We start from the raw sequence: 24,815 nt of genomic DNA, 5'->3' as shown, positions 1-24,815 counted from the left end.
GCCAAGCTAAATTCTCCCCAGTGTACCCGAACAGGCGCTGGAGTCTGGCTACTAGGGGTTTTCACAGTGACTTAATTGCAGTATTAATGTAAGCTTAATTGTGACTAATAAATAAAACTTTAACTTTAAGGCCCATTCCATGTACACTTGGATCATGAATACTGCCACAATATGATAATGAATCAATCAGAGGCTTGATTGGGCAGTGGTCTCCTGGCCCAATTCCCCACCTAAATAATGAACTGCCTTTCACATTGGCAGCTCACTGATCAGATGGTAATCAAAATTGTACAGGTTCCTCAATGATTTCTCCAGATGCCCCTCCACCCAACTTGTGTACTCTGTCTATCCTGTCTGAAGTTTCACCCATAATTCCAAATAATAACCAATGTGCATCTATAATGTAATTTCTGAATGGTTAAAAACATTTATTTTCTGGGGAAAAATTGTGTGTTTGGTCACCTCTATTAAAGTTAAATATGTGCAACAGTATTTAATATCTATGTTTCATTACTTCTCATATCACATTTTTAAGTTGACACCCCCATGTCATATGAAACTTTCTGTTGCAGTTGATCAACCCACTGTCTTTTCCCAGTGGGCTCCCAATTCTCCCGAGTGCTGGGCTGGTTACAGATGCTTATCATCGGTTATGCCCTTCCCACTACCTGTGCTTGCAGTCTCTCCAGTTCCCTGATAACTCAAACATGCGCCACAAGATGTGAGCAATGCCATGGAAAATCCATCTAATTACATTGAAAAAATGAAAAAGGCAAAAATGCACAAATCAGTTAAAATAACCATTTTGGAATAATTTTATTAAGCCACCATTTTATATCTAATCATTAAAAAGGTAGAATTGGGTGTACCTCAAGAACACTGCAATCATTCAAAAGCATTGTTAGCATTGCTGAAAATCAGTAACAATTTTGCACATGAAGTCACATTGTGCCACTTTTTAAATTTTGTGAAGAGTAAAATTGATATATGAATGCTGAGAAAGTTAGTCTTCACCAAGGTAAACGCTGACCTCTCCAGTCCAGAAATGATCCATTATCTTTTTCTGAAAGCGTCAACAGTACCTTGAGAATTCCACGAACACTTTCTTCCTTAGTGAGTGGTGCCTTGTGAAAGTGAATAAAAACTGAATGTTAGTCAGGTCTAAAAGTAAAGTGTAAATTTCTCAGTTTGTAGTCTATTTTGCTAAGGGTGATTAGCTCTGGATCAACTACCAAACCAGTGTGGAGTTGCCAGATCCTGGGAAAACTTGGATTAAAATGAACAGGCTGACTTCTCCCATCCATGGCATTATTGGATCAGCCTTAAGGTAAAGAGAGTTAGCATCGTAACAAAGTGATTTTTCCCAAACACCTTGAAGGGATATACAAACAGACAAGCACATGAAGTAGTCCCGTGGATTTTCCTTCACCTTCAAGCTAATTCAGTGAAATAAAATAAGCTTCACCATTAGGTTCAGAGAGCTTGGCGAAGATAGGGATCTAGATGAGTATATGGCTTGTAGGAAGGGACTAAAGAAGGAAATTAGGAGAGCCAGAAGGGGTCACGAGAAGGCCTTGGCAGGTAGGATTAAGGAAAACCCCAAGACGTTCTATAAATATGTGAAGAGTAAAAGGATGAGACATGAAGGAATAGGGCCTATAAAAGGTGAAAGCGGGAAAGTCTGTACGGAACCAGTAGAAATGGCAGAGGTGCTCAATGAGTATTTTGCCTCGGTTTTCACAGAGGAGAAGGACCTGGGTGGATGTACTGCAGGCGTGCGGTCGACTGAAAAGATTGAGTATGTGGACTTTAACAAAGAGGTTGTGCTGGAATCTTTGAATGGCATCAAGATGGATAAGTCGCCGGGTCCGGATGGGATGTACCCCAGGTTACTGTGGGAGGAGACGGAAGAGATTGCAGAGCCTCTGGTGATGATCTTCGCGTCGTCGATGGAGACGGGAGAGGTGCCAGAGGATTGCAGATGTGGTTCCTATTTTCAAGAAGGGGAATAGGGATAGTCCAGGAAATTACCGACCGGTGAGTCTAACCTCAGTGGTTGGTAAGCTGATGGAGAAGATCCTGAGGGACAAGATTTATGAGCATTTATAGAACATAGAACAGTACAGCAGAGAACAGGCCCTTCGGCCCACGATGTTGTGCCGAGCTTTATCTGAAACCAAAATCAAGCTATCCCACTCCCTATCATCCTGGTGTGCTCCATGTGCCTATCCAATAACCACTTAAATGTTCCTAAAGTGTCTGACTCCACTATCACTGCAGGCAGTCCATTCCACACCCCAACCACTCTCTGCGTAAAGAACCTACCTCTGATATCCTTCCTATATCTCCCACCACGAACCCTATAGTTATGCCCCCTTGTAATAGCTCCATCCACCCGAGGAAATAGTCTTTGAATGTTCACTCTATCTATCCCCTTCATCATTTTATAAACCTCGATCAAGTCTCCCCTCAGCCTCCTCCACTCCAGAGAGAACAGCCCTAGCTCCCTCAACCTTTCCTCACAAGACCTACCCTCCAAACCAGGCAGCATCCTGGTAAATCTCCTCTGCACTCTTTCCAGCGCTTCCACATCCTTCTTATAGTGAGGTGACCAGAACTGCACACAATATTCCAAATGTGGTCTCACCAAGGTCCTGTACAGTTGCAGCATAACCCCACGGCTCTTAAACTCCAACCCCCTGTTAATAAAAGCTAACACACTATAGGCCTTCTTCACAGCTCTATCCACTTGAGTGGCAACCTTTAGAGATCTGTGGATATGGACCCCAAGATCTCTCTGTTCCTCCACAGTCATCAGAACCGTACCTTTGACCCTGTAATCCACATTTAAATTTGTCCTACCAAAATGAATCACCTCACATTTATCAGGGTTAAACTCCATTTGCCATTTTCAGCCCAACTTTGCATCCTATCTATGACTCTTTGCAGCCTACAACAGCCCTCTACCTCATCCACTACTCCACCAATCTTGGTGTCATCAGCAAATTTACTGATCCACCCTTCAGCCCCCTCCTCTAAGTCATTAATAAAAATCACAAAGAGCAGAGGACCAAGCACTGATCCCTGTGGCACTCTGCTAGCAACCTGCCTCCAATCCGAAAATTTTCCATCCACCACCACCCTCTGTCTTCAACCCGACAGCCAGTTACCTATCCAATCGGCCAACTTTCCCTCTATCCCACACCTCCTCACTTTCATCATAAGCTGACCATGGGGGACCTTATCAAACGCCTTACTAAAATCCATGTATATGACATCAACTGCCCTACCTTCATCAACACACTTAGTTACCTCCTATTAGTTACTCTCCTATTTAGAGAGGTTTAGTATGCTCAAGAATACTCAGCATGGCTTTGTCAAAGGCAGATCGTGCCTTACGAGCCTGGTGGAGCTCTTCGAAAATGTGACTAAACACATTGACGAAGGGAAAGCGATAGATGTGGTTTATATGGATTTTAGCAAGGCGTTCGATATAAGATGTTGAGAGGCATAGATCGGGTGGACTCTCAGAGGCTTTTTCCCAGGGTGGAAATGGCTGCTACGAGAGGACACAGGTTTAAAGTGCTGGGGGGTAGGTACAGGGGAAATTATAGGGGGAAGTTTTTCACACAGAGGGTGGTGGGCGAGTGGAATCGGCTGCCATCAGTGGTGGTGGAAGCAAACTCAATAGGGTCTTTTAAGAGACACCTGGATGAGTACATGGGACCTAATAGGATGGAGGGTTATAGGTAGGCCTAAAAGGTAGGGATATGTTCGGCACAACTTGTGGGGCCGAAGGGCCTGTTTTGTGCTGTAGTTTTTCTATGTTTCTATGGTTCTAAGGTCCCCCATGCAAGGCTTCTAGAAAAAGAGAGAGGGCATGGGATCCAAGGGGCTGCTGCCCTGTGGATCCAGAACTGGCTTGCCCAAAGGAGGCAGAGAGTGGGTAGAGATGGGTCTTTTTCTAAATGGAGGCCGGCCACCAATGGAGTGCCCCAGGGATCTGTTCTGGGACCCTTGCTGTTTGTCATTTTCATAAATGACCTGGATGAGGAAGCGGAGGGATGGGTTGGTAAGTTTGCTGACGGCACGAAGGTTGGTGGGGTTGTGGATAGTCTGGAGGGATGTCAGAAGTTACAGAGGGACATAGATAGGATGTAAGACTGGGCGGAGAAGTGGCAGATGGACTTCAACCCAGATAAATGCGTAGTGGTCCATTTTGGCAGGTCAAATGGGATGAAGGAGTACAATATAAAGGGAAAGACCCTTAGTACTGTAGAGGATCAGAAGGACCTTGGGGTCCGGGTCCATAGGACTCTAAAATCGGCCCCGCAGGTGGAGGAGGTGGTTAAGAAGGCGTATAGTGTGCTGGCTTTTATCAATCGAGGGATTGAGTTTAGGAGTCCGGGGATAATGATGCAGCTATATAAGACCCTCGTCAGACCCCACTTGGAGTACTGTGCTCAGTTCTGGTCGCCTCATTACAGGAAGGATGTGGAAAAGATTGAAAGGGTGCAGAGGAGATTTACAAAGATGTTGCCTGGATTGAGTGGCATGCCTTATGAGGATAGGCTGAGGGAGCTCGGTCTTTTCTCCTTGGAGAGATGAAGGATGAGAGGAGACCTAATAGAGGTATACAAGATGTTGAGAGGCAAATATTTGGTGGACTCTCAGAGGCTTTTTCCCAGGGTGGAAATGGCTGCTACAAGAGGACACAGGTTTAAGGTGCTGGGGGGGTAGGTATAGGGGAAATGTTAGGGGCAAGTTTTTCCACACAGAGGGTGGTGGGTGAGTGGAATCGGCTGCCGTCAGTGGTGGTGGAAGCAAACTCAATAGGGTCTTTTAAGAGACTCCTGGATGAGTACATGGGACTTAATAGGATGGAGGGTTATAGGTAGGCCTAAAAGGTAGGGACATGTTCGGCACAACTTGTGGGGCCAAAGGACCTGCTTTGTGCTGTAGTTTTTCTATCTTTCTATTACTCAACCACTGCAATGCAACCCAAACAGGGGAAAGGGAGAACAAAGGGCAAAAGTGGCACCATCTGAAAAATATACTAACACAAATTCATAGAGTTTAGTCTTGGCAACGGAGATTAGAATAAAGGTTGATGGAAGCCACAAAAAAAAAGAGGAAAGTATGATAAAATAGACTAACTGAAGAATAATATTTATGCAAATTATTTATCCAAGAACAAAACATAGGTTTTTTGTAAGTGTACAATATGGGATCTACTACTTAGCCAGAATGTAACATATATATAGTACTAATGGTTATAATTTTAGACCTGACCTCAGTATTTATTTTCTTACCTTTTCACCACCCATCTCTGTTTGAACCCAGCCAGGATGCAGTGAAGTACAAAGGATTCCATGGGGTTTCAGCTCATTAGCCAAGCACTTGGTTACCATATTCAATGCAGCCTGGTTAAAAACCAATATCGTCATGAAACTGGATTAATGATTGTCATTTGAAGATCAGAGAACATAAACTAGGAGTTCACTGCAGTGTTTTACAGCCATTCAGTGACTGGCCTGGATTTTGGTTTGGTATGAAAAATGAAATTGTTAGCGTTTACCTTCGTTATTCCAATGAATGGGGGCAGCACAGTGGTTAACACTGCTGCCTCACAGCACCTGGGACCCAGGTTCGATTCCAGGCTTGGGTCACTATCTGTGTGGAGTCTGCACGTTCTCCCTGTGTCTGCGTGGGTTTTCTCCCACAGTCTGAAAGACGTGCTGGTTAGGTGGATTGGCCATACTAAATTCTCCCTCAGTGTATCCAAACAGGCACCGGAGTGTGGCGACTAGGGGATTTTCACAGTAACTTCATTGCACTGTTAACGTAAACCTACTTTTGATACTAATTAAAAAAATCAACATCAACTTCAGGGGCCTGGCCATACACAGAATAATGCAGCAGTTGCTGTCACTGAGTTTGTACTCCTCCATAGGGTGCATTGTCATGGTTTTCACAGACTGCAATGAGAAGTTGACAAAAACTTCCACTTAGTTGCGCTGTAAAACCCTTGAAAAAATTGCAACTTGTTGAATGAGGTGTAGCTGGGCTTTTAAACAGCATTTTTAATCATAATTATTGCTAAATAATCTTACTGGCCCTAAAAGACTAATTTGTGGAATGCCAAATTTCTCCACAATGATAGAAAAATTAACTTTGTAAATTTAAAGAAGGTCTTATTTATCTTTATTTTAGTTCTATATTTATACAATCATACATTCATTTCATTACCTGAAATTTTAAATTAAAATTCAAGGTTTTAACTTCTTTGAAGTTTGCTGTCTATGAAAACTTCAGTTTGATTGTCAGCAAGCTGGTATGCAACCATCGCTGATATGTGAGGACATTGCCATTAATAACACATAAGCCTCTAAACAAGTGTTCCAGGTAACACTGACACTGTCTGGATTTGGAGGGAGATGCAAACTGCTGTTGGGCAAGACCGCTAGGTCACTGTGGACAGCTTTCTTCACAATCAGCAGCGACCGCCCTTCCCATGCCACTGACCACTACATTTGGGTCACTGTAGCTAATCCAAGAACATGCAAGGATTAATGCTACTGCCCTGCAGTGTTCCCGTAGCCCTTATTCTTCCTCTGCTTCAAATGCTTATTCACTTCTCCTTTTACATTTTTCAGTGGGTTCTGCCTACAATCCCTGTTGTTAAGCAGAGGTCAGGACTTCTTATGGACTGTTTTGACAGCTGCAAAGTCCCTTTAAATCGTCACTTTTTTCTAATGGTGGGTGTGGCCTAACAAACATTTCTTTGACCCCTGATTCCTGGTGCAAAAAGAATTGTGAAAAGGTAGGTGTATATTTTTTTTAAAAACTTCCCACTTTGCTAAGTTTCACTGCCGCCCCCAACAACTCTCGTATGCCCCAATTTTTTTAAACTCTGGGTTCATGCAAAGTCTGAGGCATTTGAATGGGGTCAGACTAAAAATTTGGGAAGCACTGAGCTATCATCTCTCTCAAAGGAAAATTCTTCCAACAACTTCCCTTTTCACTCAAACAGTGACGCTTTTAAACTGATGACCCCTTGCCAACAACATCCCAACCAAGGGAATATTATTTCCCGATTCACCAGCAAAACCCTTCATAATTTTTTAAAAACCTAAATACGACCTGGTGTCTCCAGCCCATAAAGTTTCTAATCTCTGGCATTATTCTAGTGAATTTATGGTGTACTATCTGTAGTTTTGATATCTGTTCTGTCTTGGGTTAACCAAAATTATGAACAGTACTTGAACTGAGATCTAACCATTGCCTGTACACATTCATCATTACTCATTGTTGCTTATGCTCTTCATGTTCTGATTTAGAAAACCCAAAATGATACAGGCCATTTTACACTGGCAAGGTAGGCACAGGTAGGCAGAGGGCTGGAACATTGAGGTAGGCAGAGGTAGGCAGAGGGCTGGAACATTGAGGTAGGCAGAGGTAGGCAGAGGCTGGAACGTTGAGGTAGGCAAGGTAGGCAGAGGGCTGGAGCGTTGCAGCTACAAGAGGCTCATTAGGCTGCGACTGTTTCTTTAGAACAGAAAAAAGTATACAAATTTATGAGGGACATAGATAGGGTAGATAACATTTCCCCTTAGCAGAGAGAGGTCAATATTCAGGGTACATAGATTAGGGTACATAGATTGGGGGCGGCACGGTAGCACAGTGGTTAGCACTGCTGCTTCACAGCTCCAGGGTCCTGGGTTCGATTCCCGGCCCGGGTCACTGTCTGTGTGGAGTTTGCACATTCTCCTCGTGTCTGCGTGGGTTTCCTCCGGGTGCTCCGGTTTCCTCCCACAGTCCAAAGATGTGCGGGTTAGGTTGATTGGCCAGGTTAAAAATTGCCCCTTAGAGTCCTGGGATGTGTAGGTTAGAGGGATTAGTGGATAAATATGTGGGGATAGGGCCTGGGTGGGATTGTGGTCGGTGCAGACTCGATGGGCCGAATGGCCTCCTTCTGCACTGTAGGGTTTCTATGATTCTATGAAAATAAGGGGCAGGAGATTTAGAAGGGACTTGAGGAAAAACTTATTCACCCAGAGGGTGGTGGGTAATCTGGACCTCAATCTGAAAGGGTGGTTGAGGGGGAACCCTCACAGCATTTAAGAAGCATTTAGATGAGCACCTGAGGCACCATAGCATGCAAGGCTACAGACCAACTGCTGGAAAATGGGATTTGAATAGATAGGTGCTTCTTGGCTGGCTCAGACACAATGGGCTGAAGGGACTCTTGCTTTGCTGTAAAACTCTATGATTCCGTCTCTGTGGCTCGGGAGGGTAAGGGGCAGAGCGGGAGGGCAATAGTTATTGGGGACTCGTTAGTTGGAGGGATAGATAGGAGGTTCTGTGGCAGCAAAAGAGACTCGAGGATGGTATGTTGACTCCCGGATGCCAGGGTCCGTGACGTCTCGGACCGTGTCTTCGGATTCTTAAGGGGGAGGGGAAACAGTCACAAGTCGTGGTACACATTGGTACCAACGACATAGGTAAGAGAAGGGACGGGGATTTAAAACAGGAACTTAGGGAGCTGGGCTGGAAGCTGAGAGCCAAGACAAAACATGTGGTCATCTCTGGTACGTTGCCGGTGCCACGTGATAGCGAGTTGAGGAACAGGGAGAGAGTGCAGTTAAACATGTGGTTGCAGGGATGGTGCAGGAGGGAGGGTTTCAGATACGTGGATAATTGGAACACATTCTAGGGAAGGTGGGACCTGTACAAACAGGACGGGGTGCACCTGGACCAGAGGGGCACCAATATCCTGAGGGGGAAATTTTATACAGCTCTTCAGGGGAGTTTAAACTAATTTGTCAAGGGAGTGGGAAAAGGAGTTATAGTCCAGAAGTCAGTGTTGAGGGTGGTGAGGTAGTGGGGAAGGTATCAGGGTCAAGGGTGGGTACCGGTAGACAGGAAGGTGGGTTGAAGTGTGTCTACTTCAATGCAAGGAGCATCCGGAACAAGGTAGATGAACTTGGGGCGTGGATTGGTACTTGGGACTACGATGTTGTGGCCATTACGGAGACGTGGGTAGAACAAGGACAGGAATGGTTGTTGGACGTTCCGGGGTATAGATGTTTCAGTAAGTGTAGGGAAGCTGGTAAAAGAGGTGGAGGAGTAGCACTGTTAATCAAGGATAGTTTAACGGCTGCGGAAAGGCACTTCGTGGGGGATCTGCACACTGAGGTAATATGGGCTGAGGTTAGAAATAGGAAAGGAGCGGTCACGTTGTTAGGAGTTTACTATAGGCCCCCAAATAGTAATAGAGATGTGGAGGAAGAAATTGCTAAGCAGATTATGGATATGTGTGGGGGTCACAGGGTAGTTGTCATGGGGGACTTTAACTTTCCAAATATTGATTGGAACCTTTGTAGGTCAAATAGTTCGGATGGGGCAGTTTTTGTGCAGTGTGTGCAGGAGGGTTTCCTGACACAATACATGGATAGGCCGACAAGAGGTGAGGCCACATTGGATTTGGTACTGGGAAATGAACCGGGCCAAGTGTTAGATTTGGTTGTGGGAGAGCACTTGGGAGATAGTGACCACAATTCGGTGCCTTTTGTTATTGCAATGGAGAGGGATAGGGCCGTACGGCAGGGCAAGGTTTACAATTGGGGGAGAGGTAATTATGATGCGATTAGGCAAGAATTAGGGGGCATAAGATGGGAACAGAAACTGTCAGGGAAAGGCACTAATGAAAAGTGGAACTTTTTCAAGGAACAAATACTGGGTGTCCTTGATAGGTAGGGAGGAAATGGCCGAGTGAGGGAACCATGGTTCACGAAAGAGGTGGAATGTCTTGTGAAAAGGAAGAGGGAAGCTTATGTAGGGATGTGGAAACAAGGTTCAGATGGCTCGATTGAGGGTTACAAGTTAGCAAGGAATGACCTGAAAAAGGGGCTTAGGAGAGCTAGAAGGGGACATGAGAAGTCCTTGGCGGGTCGGATCAAGGAAAACCCCAAGGCTTTTTACTCTTATGTGAGGAATAAAAGAATGACCAGGGTGAGGTTAGGGCCGGTCAAGGACAGTAGTGGGAACTTGTGTATGGAGTCAGTAGAGATAGGCATGGTGATGAATGAATACTTTTCTTCAGTGTTCACGAAGGAGAGGGGCCATGTTTTTGAGGAAGAGAAGGTGTTACAGGCTAATAGGCTGGAGGAAATAGATGTTCGGAGGGAGGATGTCCTGGCAGTTTTGAATAAACTGAAGGTCGATAAGTCCCCTGGGCCTGATGAAATGTATCCTAGGATTCTTTGGGAGGCAAGGGATGAGATTGCAGAGCCTTTGGCTTTGATCTTTGGGTCCTCACTGTCCACGGGGATGGTGCCAGAGGACTGGAGAGTGGCAAATGTTGTTCCTCTGTTTAAGAAAGGGAATAGAAATGACCCTGGTAATTATAGACCGGTTAGTCTTACTTCGGTGGTTGGTAAATTGATGGAAAAGGTCCTTAGGGATGGGATTTACGACCATTTAGAAAGATGCGGATTAATCCGGGATAGTCAGCACGGATTCGTGAAGGGCAAGTCGTGCCTCACAAATTTGATTGAATTTTTTGAGGAGGTAACTAAGTGTGTTGATGAAGGTAGGGCAGTTGATGTCATATACATGGATTTTAGTAAGGCGTTTGATAAAGTCCCCCATAGACGGCTTATGATGAAAGTAAGGAGGTTTGGGATAGAGGGAAAGTTGGCCGATTGGATAGGTAACTGGCTATCTGATCGAAGACAGAGGGTGGTGGTGGATGGAAAATTTTCGGACTGGAGGCAGGTTGCTAGCGGAGTGCCACAGGGATCAGTGCTTGGTCCTCTGCTCTTTGTGATTTTTATTAATGACTTAAGAGGAGGGGGCTGTAGGGTGGATCAGTAAATTTGCTGATGACACCAAGATTGGTGGAGTAGTGGATGAGGTGGAGGGCTGTTGTAAGCTGCAAAGAGACATAGATAGGATGCAAAGCTGGGCTGAAAAATGGCAAACGGAGTTTAACCCTGATAAATGTGAGGTGATTCATTTTGGTAGGACTAATTTAAATGTGGATTACAGGGTCAAAGGTAGGGTTCTGATGACTGTGGAGGAACAGAGAGATCTTGGGGTCCATATCCACAGATCTCTAAAGGTTGCCACTCAAGTGGATAGAGCTGTGAAGAAGGCCTATAGTGTGTTAGCTTTTATTAACAGGGGGTTGGAGTTTAAGAGCCGTGGGGTTATGCTGCAACTGTACAGGACCTTGGTGAGACCACATTTGGAATATTGAGTGCAGTTCTGGTCACCTCACTATAAGAAGGATGTGGAAGCGCTGGAAAGAGTGCAGAGGAGATTTACCAGGATGCTGCCTGGTTTGGAGGGTAGGTCTTATGCGGAAAGGTTGAGGGAGCTAGGGCTGTTCTCTCTGGAGCGGAGGAGGCTGAGGGGAGACTTAATAAAGGTTTATAAAATGATGAAGGGGATAGATAGAGTGAACGTTCAAAGACTATTTCCTCGGGTGGATGGAGCTATTACAAGGGGACATAACTATAGGGTTCGTGGTGGGAGATACAGGAAGGATATCAGAGGTAGGTTCTTTACGCAGAGAGTGGTTGGGGTGTGGAATGGACTGCCTGCAGTGATAGTGGAGTCAGACACTTTAGGAACATTTAAGCGGTTATTGGATAGGCACATGGAGCACACCAGGATGATAGGGAGTGGGATAGCTTGATCTTGGTTTCAGATAAAGCTCGGCACAACATCGTGGGCCGAAGGGCGTGTTCTGTGCTGTACTGTTCTATGTTCTATGATTCACTACCTAGCACTGCTCCCTGCATCATAAAATGCTTTGGTTGATGGCTTGGAAGAAGAGCAAGTACAGCCAATAGCACATAAATTTATTTGCACAAGAAGTGTCTTTTATATCTGTTTCATCATTTTTACTCTGTATATTGGAGCATGCTGACCTTGCTGATCCGGTATGCATATGCTGCCGCACTTGTACTGTCAAACTGCTCCATTGAGGCCATGATGGAGGACATGTTGATAACTGTTGTTTTAAATTTATCATTCAGCCGCGCTGCTCGCAGCAAAGCTGGCAGAAAAGCCTGCAAAATAAAGCAAGAAATAGCACGAACAAATATTAAACATCCGAAATGAAGATAGGACTTAGTTTACTTAAAAAATTATTTAAAAATGACGTCAAAGAACAGTACAGCACAGGAAACAGGCCCTTCGGCCCTCCAAGCCTGTGCCGCTCCTTGGTCCAACTAGACCAATCGTTTGTATCCCTCCATTCCCAGGCTGCTCATGTGACTATCCAGTTAAGTCTTAAACGATGTCAGCGTGCCTGCCTCCACCACCCTACTTGGCAGCGCATTCCAGGCCCCCACCACCCTCTGTGTAAAAAACGTCCCTCTGATGTCTGAGTTATACTTCGCCCCTCTCAGCTTGAGCCCGTGACTCCTCGTGATCGTCACCTCCGACCTGGGAAAAAGCTTCCCACTGTTCACCCTATCTATACCCTTCATAACCTTGTATACCTCTATTAGATCTCCCCTCATTCTCCGTCTTTCCAAGGAGAACAACCCCAGTCTACCCAATCTCTCCTCATAGCTAAGACCCTCCATACCAGGCAACATCCTGGTAAACCTTCTCTGCACTCTCTCCAATGCCTCCACGTCCTTCCGGTAGTGCGGCGACCAGAACTGGACGCAGTACTCCAAATGTGGCCTAACCAGTGTTCTATACAGCTGCATCATCAGACTCCAGCTTTTATACTCTATACCCCGTCCTATAAAGGCAAGCATACCATATGCCTTCTTCACCACCTGTGTTGCCACCTTCAAGGATTTGTGGACTTGCACACCTAGGTCCCTCTGTGTTTCTATACTCCTGATGACTCTGCCATTTATTGTATAACTCCTCCCTATGTCATTGGAAAATGAAAGAACTACAATGAAAATTAATATTTAACGTACCAGGGAAAGGGACACTGTACCACAGATGAACATGTGTGCTATCCCATTTGCTCTTTTGTAATCTTTCATGTTAGGTTTAAAAACATATAAAGCTTAACAATGTGGTGAGAATTGTTAAGTGATAATAACAATACACGTGTCTATAATATTATCAAAAGGATAATATAATATTTGGGGAAATGATACGTAGATTTTGAAGTGGAATCATACAAGCTTTGCATAGCTTATCGCACTTCAAAAGCAACTCACAATTCATTACACAACCAACATTCTGTTGAAAGCCATCCAACTGAATTGTTAACTCTTGTTTCTCTCTCCATTGATGCTACCAGACCTGCTGCGCAATTCCAGCATTTTATGTTTTTAGTTTAGAAATTCAGGATTTAGTTTTAAATATTGAATTTCTAAAATATTTTGCTCAGCCTTCTCAATGACGATGTTCTCTGCTCCTTTGTAATTACCAGGTTAACTCAGCCAAAATTGCAGTTAGCGCAAACTGAGGGTGCATCGATTGAGGACCACATGTGGATAACCAGAATCACAACAGTTCGTCAATACAGATGAAGTTGAAAAACCATCAAGACAAAATGCAAACATGATTTTTAAATAAGCCACCATGGTGCCCACCACAGTACAAAATTTGTTACATTGAGTATATAATTCATACAATATTACTTGCGCCTGTTCCTGTGTAAAGGATTGTATGGTGGCCACCCTGTACCCTAGCTCTCCTTTCCCCATTCATTCAAAGAATAAGGGAATCAATGATGCAATACATTAAAACCAATCATAACTGCAAACTTGCAACAAGTACAAGAACGCGATGTTACCTTGGTTACCATCATTGGTCCGACAGCATTGGTTCTGTAACTATTCATCATTATTTCAGGAGTAACTTCGTTGAGGGCGCCACCATAGTTGACTCCAGCATTATTTATTAGCAGATTTAGACCATCGTTTTCCAATATCTTCTCAATCTGATCAGCACACTCTTGGATGCTGCCAAAATCATCAACATCTTTAAAACATCAAATAAGAGTTTTAGTTCCATATTTATATTGCATTTTTCCATTTTAAAAGCAACTCACCACATTACAGTATAAAGGAGACTGCTGCACACTACGGCCAACACCTGCATTGCTCTGCAAATTGACTGCTTGGGAAATAGACCGAAGATAGAAGTTGAATTGTTCTGAATAGTGCTGAAGGTATTCATGCCTTGCAGAGATGTGACTGCAAATGCAATCATCACCTAGTTTCGCTGCCAAGTAGCCATTAATAACACACAAGCCTCTAAACAAATGTTCCAGGTCACACTGCCAAACTGATTCTGTTCTCATCTAATATCTACATATATGCAATTCTAGGTTGAATCTCAAGTCCAACAGGACTGGCCAATCCTTCCCTCACTGGCCTGGAAGCTCTATTCAAAGTTACACAGCTTCTGTCAGTTACTTATACCATCTTTGGGATACCTCATCATTAACTCACAATATTCTTACCTTGTATGTCTAATTCAAATTCCATAAAGACTGTCTACATCAGGGCAAGCAATTAGCCAAAATATTGTTTACAATTCTCTTTATTTTCTTAGGTTCCCAACCTCTGTCTCTTCTTCAGATAAATTGAGTGGAATCTGTTTCACCTTTGGTCGGTGTCCTCATTCTTGTACTGATTATATGATTCAGACTCCGAGAATAATCATACCTCAATAATTTACTTTCTGCCATTTTCCACAATGGCTACTAGGATTGCAGCTTCCTGTCTGATTTTTTTTCCCTCAGCTCCCAATCTTCACCTTCAGACAACCATTCTCTGCGACCACGTTCCATTCCAGAAAGCCAGTTGGTGAAGGGTAGAATTGCAGCCGATCTTTACACAGCTGTATAGTTGTTTGCAGAGTTACACATTACTAGCATACATCTATTGACTTAACAACCAGAGTTTCAGTCTCTCTCTATTTAAAGGGGCTCCAGTCCATCATCAGCTAATGCACACCATCAGCACAATCACGATACAATCAAGAGTCAGTAACTGAAGAGGGAACTGCTGACAATATCAGCTGGCATGGGAACCAGGAAGGAAAGTTGTGTGATCAGCTGGTTAGTGGGAGTAGAGTCGGGGGAGCAAGAGGTGGGTCATGTGGACAAGCTGAGTTTGGAAAGGGCATGAGGGGAAAGACAAGAGGAACTGGAGAACAATGCATGTTAACGTTTATTAGTGCTACAAGTAGGCTTATATTAACACTGCAATGAAGTTACTGTGAAAATCCCCTAGTCGCCACACTCCAGCACCTGTTCGGGTACACGGAGGGAAAATTTAGCATGGCCAATGCACCTAACCCAGCATGTCTTTCAGACCATGGGAGGAAACCGGAGCAACTGGAGGAAGCCCACGCAGACACGGTGGAGAATGTGCAGACTCCACAGACAGTGACCCAAGCCGGGAAACAAACCCGGGTCCCTGGCGCACTGCTCACCAGTGTGCTGCCTCAAGACCGTGCAAAACTGCCTTCTCAATGTTATGGAATTGTTCACCTCTGTTCTTTTAAAGGTTCTCTGGACTCATCCAAATATTACAGGGGCCAAGTACCAACTTAAAGTGCCTACTTCCAAAAACCCAACTTTATAAATTCAGCTAATCAATATCACTAATATATTCAATAAATATGTAAACTGATTGGATGAATGTCATTAAATATTTACACTAATAGCACCAATAAGTTCAATCTATCGATTTGTTTTCTGATGTAGGCCATCTATATATAAGATGGAACCTTTGGTTAAAAAAAAAAATTCAGAGAGCAAGAAAATTTACAGTGCATTCTTAACTAAAATTACTACAGGATCGCTAAACACTTACCCAACTTAAGTACTTCTATGTTCGAGAAACGCTTTGCCAGGTTCCCAAGATCCTGTGGAGAACAGAGACATGGGTTTCATACAGAATATCTTCTGTTACATAACATGAGAACACAGGAAATAGGAGCAGGAATAGGCCAGCTGGCCCCTCAAGCCAGCTCTGCCATTCAATAAGATCATGGATCTGATTGTGGCCTTAACTCCGCTTTCCTGCCTGCCCCTCCATAAACTCTGACTCCCTTGTCAAACAAAAATTTGTCTGACCTGTCTTACATGATCAACTAGTGACTTTTTGATGCCAGCTACTGTAGTGTTTTGCAGTTAAGTGCAAATTCTCTCTCAAGGAAACATGTAGGAGACAGAGTTAGGAAAGATTTTCATTAGTGAAAGGATGCTTGCAGAACAAAGTTGAACACATACTGATATAAAAGCAAAATACTGCTGATGCTGGAAATCTGACATAAGAACAGAAAATGCTGAAAAGACTCAGGAGGTCTGGCAGCATCTACGAAGAGAGAAACAGAGTCAATGGTTTGAGTCCATATAACTTTTCTTCAGATAATACATGCTGCGGTTGTGTGGAGGTCTGGTAGCGCAGTGATAGCGTCCCTATCTCTGGGCCAGAAGTTCCAGGTTCAAGTCCCACTTCAGGGCTTGATGGCCATGGAAGGTGCATTCATAATGTGGCCAAATAGGTTGATTGTCAGTCTGTAAATCCTTCCAATACACCTGACGGCAGGCTGTAAGAGAGGGAGAGTTTCCTGGTCAGCCATACTTTTAAAATGGAAGAGGAGAAAGTGGGGTCCCATACCAGTGTCCTCTGTTTGAACAGAGGGAAGTATGATAGGATGAGGGCTGAATTGGCTAAGGTGGACTGGGAGAGCAGACTGGTAGGTAGGACAGCTGAGGAACAGTGGAGGATTTTTAAGGAGATCCTTTTCAGTACTCAGCAACAATATATTCCGGTGATAAAGAAGGACTGTAAGAAAAGGGATAACCAGCCGTGGATAACAAAGGAAATTAAGGAGAGTATTAAATTAAAGACCGATGCATACAGAGTGGCCAAAAATAGTGGAGAATCGGAAGATTGGGAAAACGTAAGAAACAACAAAGAACGACTAAGAAAGCGACAAAGAAAGGAAAGATAGGTTATGAAGCTAGGCTAGCTCTAAATATAAAAAATGATAGTAAAAGCTTTTACAAATATATAAAAAGGAATAGAGTGGCTAGAGTGAATGTTGGACCCTTGGAGGACGAGAGGGGGGATTTAATAGTGGGAAATGAGGAAATGGCTGAAACTTTAAATAAGTTTTTTGTGTCGGTCTTCACGGTGGAAGACACAAATAGTTTACCAAATATTAACGATAGAGGGTTGGTAGGAGGAGAGGTACTCAATACAATTAATGTTACCAGGGAGGCAGTGCTTGGTAGACAAATGGGACTGAAGGTGGACAAGTCCCCAGACCCGGATGGAATGCATCCCAGGGTACTGAAAGAAATGTCAGAGGTAATAGCGGATGCGTTAGTGGTTATTTATCAAAATTCGTTGGATTCTGGGGTAGTGCCGGCGGATTGGAAAACGGCTAATGTTACGCCGCTGTCTTAAAAAAAGGAAATAGACAAAAGGCGGGTAACTACAGGCCGGTTAGCTTAACGTCTGTAGTTGGGAAAATGCTGGAATCCATCATTAAAGAAGAAATAGCAGGCCATCTGGATAAGAATGGTTCGATTAAGCAGACGCAGCATGGATTCATGAGGGGAAAGTCTTGCTTGACGAACTTGTTGGATTTTTATGAAGATGTGACTAGTGCGGTTGACGGAGGGGAACCGGTGGATGCGGTGTTTTTGGATTTCCAAAAGGCGTTTGATAAGGTGCCTCACAAAAGGTTGCTGAAGAAGATTGGGTCACACGGAGTTGGGGGTAGGGTGTTAGCGTTGATTGGGGATTGGCTATCCGACAGGAAGCAGAGAGTCGGAATAAATGGGTGCTTTTCTGGTTGGCAGATGGCAACTAGTGGCGTGCTGCAGGCATCGGTACTGGGGCTTCAACTATTTACCATTTATATAGACGATCTGGAAGAGGGGACTGAGTGTCGGGTAACAAAGTTTGCAGACGACACAAAGATAAGTGGAAAAGTGAATCATGTGGAGGGCGTAGAAGGTCTGCAGAGAGATTTGGACAGGCTGAGTGAGTGGGCGAGGATCTGGCAGATGGAGTATAATGTTGACAAATGCGAGGTTATTCACTTTGGAAGAAATAATAGCAAATTGGATTATTATCTAAATGGAAAAAAATTGCAACATGCTGCTGTGCAAAGGGACCTGGGGGTCCTTGTGCATGAGATGCAAAAACCCAGTCTGCAGGTGCAACAGGTGATCAAGAAGGCAAATGGGATGTTGGCCTATATCGCAAGGGGGATAGAATATAAAAGCAAAGATGTCTTGCTGCATCTGTACAGGGCATTGGTGAGGCCGCAGCTGGAATACTGTGCGCAGTATTGGTCCCCTTATTAACGGAAGGATATATTGGCCTTGGAGGGAGTGCAGAGAAGGTTCACCAGGTTGATACCAGAGATGAGAGGTGTTGATTATGAGGAGAGACTGAGCAGATTGGGCTTGTACTCGTTGGAATTTAGAAGGCTGAGGGGGGGGGGGGGGGGGGAATCTTATAGAGATCTATAAGATAATGAAGGGGCTGGATAGGGTAGAGATGGAGAGATTTTTTTCCACTTAGAAAGGAAACTAGAACTAGAGGGCACAGCCTCAAAATAAAGGGGGGGGGGGGTCAGTTTAGGACAGAGTTGAGGAGGAACTTCTTCTCTCAGAGGGTGGTGAATCTCTGGAATTCTCTGCCCACTGAAGTGGTGGAGGCTACCTCGTTGAATATGTTTAAGTCACGGATAGATGGATTCCTGATCGGTAAGGGAATTAAGGGTTATGGGGAGCAGGCGGGTAAGTGGAACTGATCCACTTCAGATCAGCCATGATCTTATTGAATGGCGGGGCAGGCTCGAGGGGCTAGATGGCCTACTCCTGCTCCTATTTCTTATGTTCTTAATTTATGGGATGTAGGTGTCGCTGGCTCGGCCAGCATTTATTGCCCACAAGGTGGTGGCGGTGAGCTGCCTTCCTGAACTGCTGATAGCCAAGTTCCGCACACATGAGGACGGCCTAAACCGGGATGTTGGATTTATGTCACATTATCAGTAACCCCCACAGCTTGCCTCCTGGGCTTGTAGAATCTCACTAGCTGTTCTGTCTGGAGACAATACACATCTCTTGAACCTGTGTTGAATGCTCCCTCCACCCACATTATCTGTACCTTTAAGACCTGGCTGGCTGTAGAGATTTGCATTCCAATTAGTATTCTGTAACTTGATTTCTGTGTCTGTGCACTGTTGGAGAACAGATATCCACCCCATCTGACGAAGGAGCTGTGCTCCGAAAGCTTATGGTATTTGCTACCAAATAAACCTGTTGGACTTTAACCTGGTGTTGTGAGACTTCTTACTGTTCCTGAACTGCTGCAGTCCCTGAGGCATAGGTATATCTGAGGTATAGATAACTCACCTGATGAAGGGGCAGCGCTCCGAAAGCTTGTGGCTAGTGCTACCAAATAAACCTGTTGAACCTTTAACCTTTATAGGTATATAAAGGTTATACCTATAATAACCTTTATATAGGTATAAAGAAGATATTACTTCTTTATACCTATAGTAAGAAGTGTGAGACTTCTTACTATAGGTATACCCACAGCACTGTTTGGGAGGGAGAAAACTGCAGCAAACCATTGCAGTACTTTACCAAACATAATTATGGACCAATCCAAATGGAAGCAAATGGTCATCAATGCCCTCTTGGGGTGGCACAGTGGCTAGCACTGCTGCCTCACAGCGCCAGGGACCCGGGTTCAATTCCAGCTTCGGGTCACTGTCTATGTGGAGTTTGCACATTCTCCCTGTGTCTGTGTGGGTTTCCTCCGGGTGCTCTGGTTTCCTCCCACATTCCAAAGATGTGCGGGTTAGGTTGATTGGCCATGATAAATTGACCCTAGAGTCAGGGGGATTAGCAGAGTAAATATGTGGGGTTATGGGAATAGGGCCTGGGTGGGATTGTGGTCGGTGCAGACTCTATGGGCCGAATGGTCTCCTTCTGCACTGTAGGGATTCTATGATTCTTTACCATGGTATCTGAAGGAAAAAGAAGTTGTGTATTTTAAGACCTTTTGGATGACATCACATTATGGACTGAAGTTTTAGTTCCATTGATAACATTATTGACAGGGAACATTGATAGTTAACATTTTCAAAATTAAAAAGATAATTCTTCCAGATTTTTCAAAGTATTTCAAATGCATTTTCAGCCTTTGTAAATGCTGTACAATGCAAGGGTAGCTGATAAAGGAAAGCAGGGTAAAAGGTGCCAGCAGCAAATGGAGTGTGTGACAAAATGACAAAGCCATTTATTGGATAGTGAAGTGGAGATTTTGCTGCGTGGGAACATTGGTAGGCCTTGAGCTTGTTCCACCATTCAATCAGATAATTTATACACTTTTGCTCCATATCTCTTGGTACCCTTACCCAATAAGAATCTGTTGATTTCAGTCCTAAAAATTTCAATTGACTCAGCATCCACAGGTTTTTGAGAACATTCCAGATTTTCATTAACCCCGGTGTGCAAAAAATCTTTCAGTACCATCCTCTTTCCTCCAAAACATACTTTATTCTTAAAATTTATAAAAGTACATTACATGACCATTCAATGTTGACATTAGAATAGAATCGATACACTGCAGAAGGAGGCCATTAGGCCCATCGAGCCTGCACCGACAACAATCCCACCCAGGCCTTATCCCTGTAACTCCACCTATTTACCCTGCTGGTCCTGCTGACACTAAGGGGCAATTTTTTAAGGGTTAATCAATCTAACCTGCACATCTTTGAAGTGTGGGAGGAAACTGAAGCACTTGGAGGAAACCCACACAGACATGCGGAGAACATGCAAACTCTACACAGCCACTCGAGGCTGGAATTGAATCCAGGTCCCTGGCACTATGAGGCAACAGTGCTAACCACAGTGCCGCACTTACGTAAAGTGTAAATCAAATTAGTTTATTCCAATACTACATTTACAATTAATATTTAGAAGATTCACTACATATCAAACATACAGCCCGAGGGGTTCTACCCCGACTCCAGCTCTTCAGTGCACTATGACTGAAAGCACTTAAGGTGGGTTGTTTCCCCCATTGTGTCTTTGAGGCTGTCTCAGGCTTTAGTGCAACCATCAGCATATAGTTATGAATCTTGAAATGTGTCAGTCTGCAACACTTAATCATGGAGAACTCTTTGCACTGGAAAACAAGTAAGTTTCGGGCAGACCAAACAGCATATTTCACTAAGTTGATGGTCCTCCAGCCACAGTAAATACTAATGTTCCTGAAAACAGCCCAAAGAGTAGTGTCCTATGTCATGGAGCGGCTTAGGGTGAACCTCGACAAAAGCCACTGCCTCTCTTTCCAAATCTTCTTTGTAACAGAAGGAGATGAACAGTTTCTTCCCCACCACAGCCCCATCAAAGGCAACAGGCGAAAGGGGAGATACTGGATGTGCAGGAAAGATCTGACAGGATGGGCCCTTCTCATCACCGGCCATAAACTTTTCCATAATGGACAGATAATACAGCACAGTTTAACTGAATGGAGTGTTACATGACAATGTGGCTAGACCCTTCTTTCGCAAGCCTGGGGACTGTCGAACCTCAGCACATAGTGACAGTTGATGTTTGCGTACCAAGGGTTTATGCACAACTTAGTACAGCTGCACTCAAAAGTGGATAGTTCTAATTTCAGGTTTATGAACCCTTGTTCTGGATTCCTCCATAGGAATTCTCTGTTGTCCGCACTCAAATCCCTTCACCATTATAAACATCTTGATTGGATCAACCTTATCCATCTAAATTCAAGGGAATATCAACAGAGTTTGAACATAGAACATTACAGCGCAGTACAGGCCCTTCGGCCCCCAATGTTGTGCCGACCAGTGAACCAATCTAAAGCCCCTCTAATCTACACTATTCCAATATCATCCATATGTTTATCCAATAACCATTTGAATGCTCTTAATGTTGATGAGTCCATTACTGCTGCAGGCAGGGCATTCCACGCCCTTACTACTCTGAGTAAAGAACCTACCTCTAACATCTGTCCTATATCTCTCACCCCTCAATTTAAAGCTATGTCCCCTCGTGCTAGCCATCACCATCCGAGGAAAAAGGCTCTCACTATCCACCCTATCTAATCCTCTGATCATCTTGTATGCCTCTATTAAGTCACCTCTTAACCTTCTTCTCTCTAACGAAAACAACCTCAAGCCCCTCAGCCTTTCCTCATACGATTTTCCCACCATACCAGGCAACATCCTGGTAAATCTCCTCTGCACCCTTTCCAACACTTCCACATCTTTCCTATAATACGGCGACCAGAACTGTACGCAATACTCCAAATGCGGCCGCACCAGAGTTTTGTACAGTTGCAGCATGACCTCCTGGCTCCGAAACTCAATCCCTCTACCAATAAAAGCTAACACACTGTACGCCTTCTTAACAACCCTATCAACCTGGGTGCCAACTTTCTGGGATCTATGCAAATGGAAACCTAAATCCCTCTGTTCATCCACACTACCAAGTATCTTACCATTAGCCCAGTACTCTGTATTCCTGTTACTCTTTCCAAAGTGAATCACCTCACACTTTTCCACATTAAACTCCATTTGCCACTTCTCAGCCCAGCTCTGCAGCTTATCTATGTCCCTCTGTAACCTGCCACTTCCCTCCGCACTGTCTACAACTCCACCGACTTTAGTGTCATCCGCAAATTTACTAATCCATCCTTCCACGCCCTCATCCAGGTCATTAATAAAAATGACAAACAGCAGTGGCCCCAAAACAGATCCTTGCAATACACCACTAGTAACTGAACTCCAGGATGAATAGTTCCCATCAATCACCACTCTCTGTTTTCTTCCAGCTAGCCAATTCCTGATCCAAACCACTAAATCACCCTCAATCCCATGTGACCGTATTTTTTGCAAAAGCTTACCATGGGGAACCTTATCAAACGCTTTGCTGGAATCCATATACACCACATCAACCGCTTTACCCTCATCCACCTCTTTGGTCACCTTCTCAAAGAACTCAATAAGGTTTGTGAGGCACGACCTACCCTTCACAAAACTGTGCTGACTATCCCTAATCAAATTATTCCTTTCTAGGTGATTATAAATCCTATCTCTTATAATCCTTTCCAATACTTTGCCCACAACAGGAGTAAGGCTCACCGGTCTATAATTACCAGGGTTGTCCCTACTCCCCTTCTTGAACAAAGGAACAACATTTGCTATCCTCCAGTCTTCTGGCACTGTTCCTATAGACAATGACGACACAAAGATCAAAGTCAAAGGCTCTGCAATCTCCTCTCTAGCCTCCCAGAGAATCCTAGGATAAATCCCATCCGGCCCAGGGGACTTATCTATTTTTACCCTTTCCATAATTGCTAACACCTCCTCCTTATGAACATCAATCCCATCCAGTCCATCAGCCTGCATCTCAGTACTCCCCTCGACAACACTGTCCCTCTCCAGTGTGAATGCCGACAAAAAATATTCATTTAGTGCCTCTCCTATCTCTTCAGACTCCACGCACAACTTCCCACTACTGTCCTTGACTGGCCCTAATCTTACCCTAGTCATTCTTTTACTCCTGACATACCTATAGAGTGTTAACTCATTCTTATAATTTAATCCTGTAAAGTCTGATGTCATTCTGGATGGTGAATCTACACAATACTTCTTCTGAGGCAATTATAAATCTTTTTGGAGCTTTGACACCCACTCCAGATGTGATTCATTCAAGGCTCTGCTTCAGTTGAAGCATTTCTTCCCTCACTTTTGTATTCCAATTCCCTCAAGACAAAGGTCAATATTCCACTAGGCTTTGAAGTAGATGGAAGGAGGATCTGCCTTGGTTGGCATTCCACTGCACCATTCCCAGAGACAGCTAAGGGATGACAACCAGAGTCAATACTATACACTTGTACAACCTTGGAAGAGATGGACAAGATTGGGAAGGTAAGCGCCTCAAACAAGCCATTGCTCCTTTTTGGTGAAAGATTGATTCGGTAATAAGGGACAAAGATTGGACCACATGGCATAGAGCCATGTGGCCCAATTACAGTGACTGGAAAATACAGCCTAAAATGTGTTGGGATATTAATCTAAGATTGCACCATTTCCAATATTCTGGTCTTTTTCAGGGAAAGAAAACATGTTTTTAATCACTTTCTCATGGTGAAAGAAAGATTAAAACAGCAAATGCAGGGGGGAGGAGGAGTGAATTTTATTCACTTGATCTTTACAGTTGAGGCTGAAGCCACTCACCTGGGCCCGCGGGCTCTCGGGGTCCCTGCAGCCGGCGAACAGGTATCGAGGCGGCGGCTCAGCCTGCGCCAACTGGCGAAGCAGCTCCAGGCCCAGGCCCCGGTTGGAGCCGGTCACCAGCACCGACCTGAACGGCTGGGCAGTCTGCATCCCGCCCGCGGTCTCCTCCCTCTCCGCAGCCGCCTGACTCTCCGCTCCGTCAGGGACATTCCCAGGTTCAAAAGGTCAGTCACTCATCCCGCCCTCGCGCTCGCAGACCAATCCGCTAAAAGCACAGCCCCAGCAATGTCCATAAGACAAGGTGTGGAGATGCCGGCGTTGGACTGGAGTAGGCACAGTAAGTAGTCTCACAACACCAGCTGTCAGGTTGATGAAGGGGCAAAGCTCCGAAAGCTTGTGCTACCAAATAAACCTGTTGGACTTTAACCTGGTGTTGTGAGACTACTTACTGTGCCTACTCCAGTCCAACGCCGGCATCTCCACATCATGAATGAGGAATGGTTAACATAAAACATAACAGTGCTGGACAGGCCCTTCGACCCTTGATGTTGCGCCGACCAGTGAAA

The 24,815-nt window shown here is 44.4% G+C and overlaps 1 protein-coding gene across 1 annotated transcript; it reads right to left on the bottom strand.

Annotated features, from left to right (window-relative positions):
* Positions 1 to 791: 791 nt before the first annotated feature.
* LOC144503012 (C-signal-like) lies at positions 792 to 24,603 on the bottom strand. Its single transcript, XM_078227516.1, has 6 exons — positions 24,250 to 24,603; positions 15,816 to 15,867; positions 13,784 to 13,971; positions 11,940 to 12,080; positions 5,313 to 5,423; positions 792 to 1,124 (listed from the first exon to the last, which is right to left on the bottom strand). Exons 1-6 carry the CDS (start codon positions 24,397 to 24,399, stop codon positions 1,011 to 1,013), a joined length of 756 nt encoding a protein of 251 aa, XP_078083642.1. The 5' UTR covers positions 24,400 to 24,603; the 3' UTR covers positions 792 to 1,010.
* Between the last annotated feature and the right edge of the window lie 212 nt (positions 24,604 to 24,815).

This window comes from Mustelus asterias, chromosome 13 (assembly GCF_964213995.1).
Source record: "Mustelus asterias chromosome 13, sMusAst1.hap1.1, whole genome shotgun sequence".
NCBI classification, from domain to species: Eukaryota; Metazoa; Chordata; class Chondrichthyes; order Carcharhiniformes; family Triakidae; genus Mustelus; species Mustelus asterias.
This window is presented reverse-complemented; position numbering and strand designations above follow the sequence as displayed.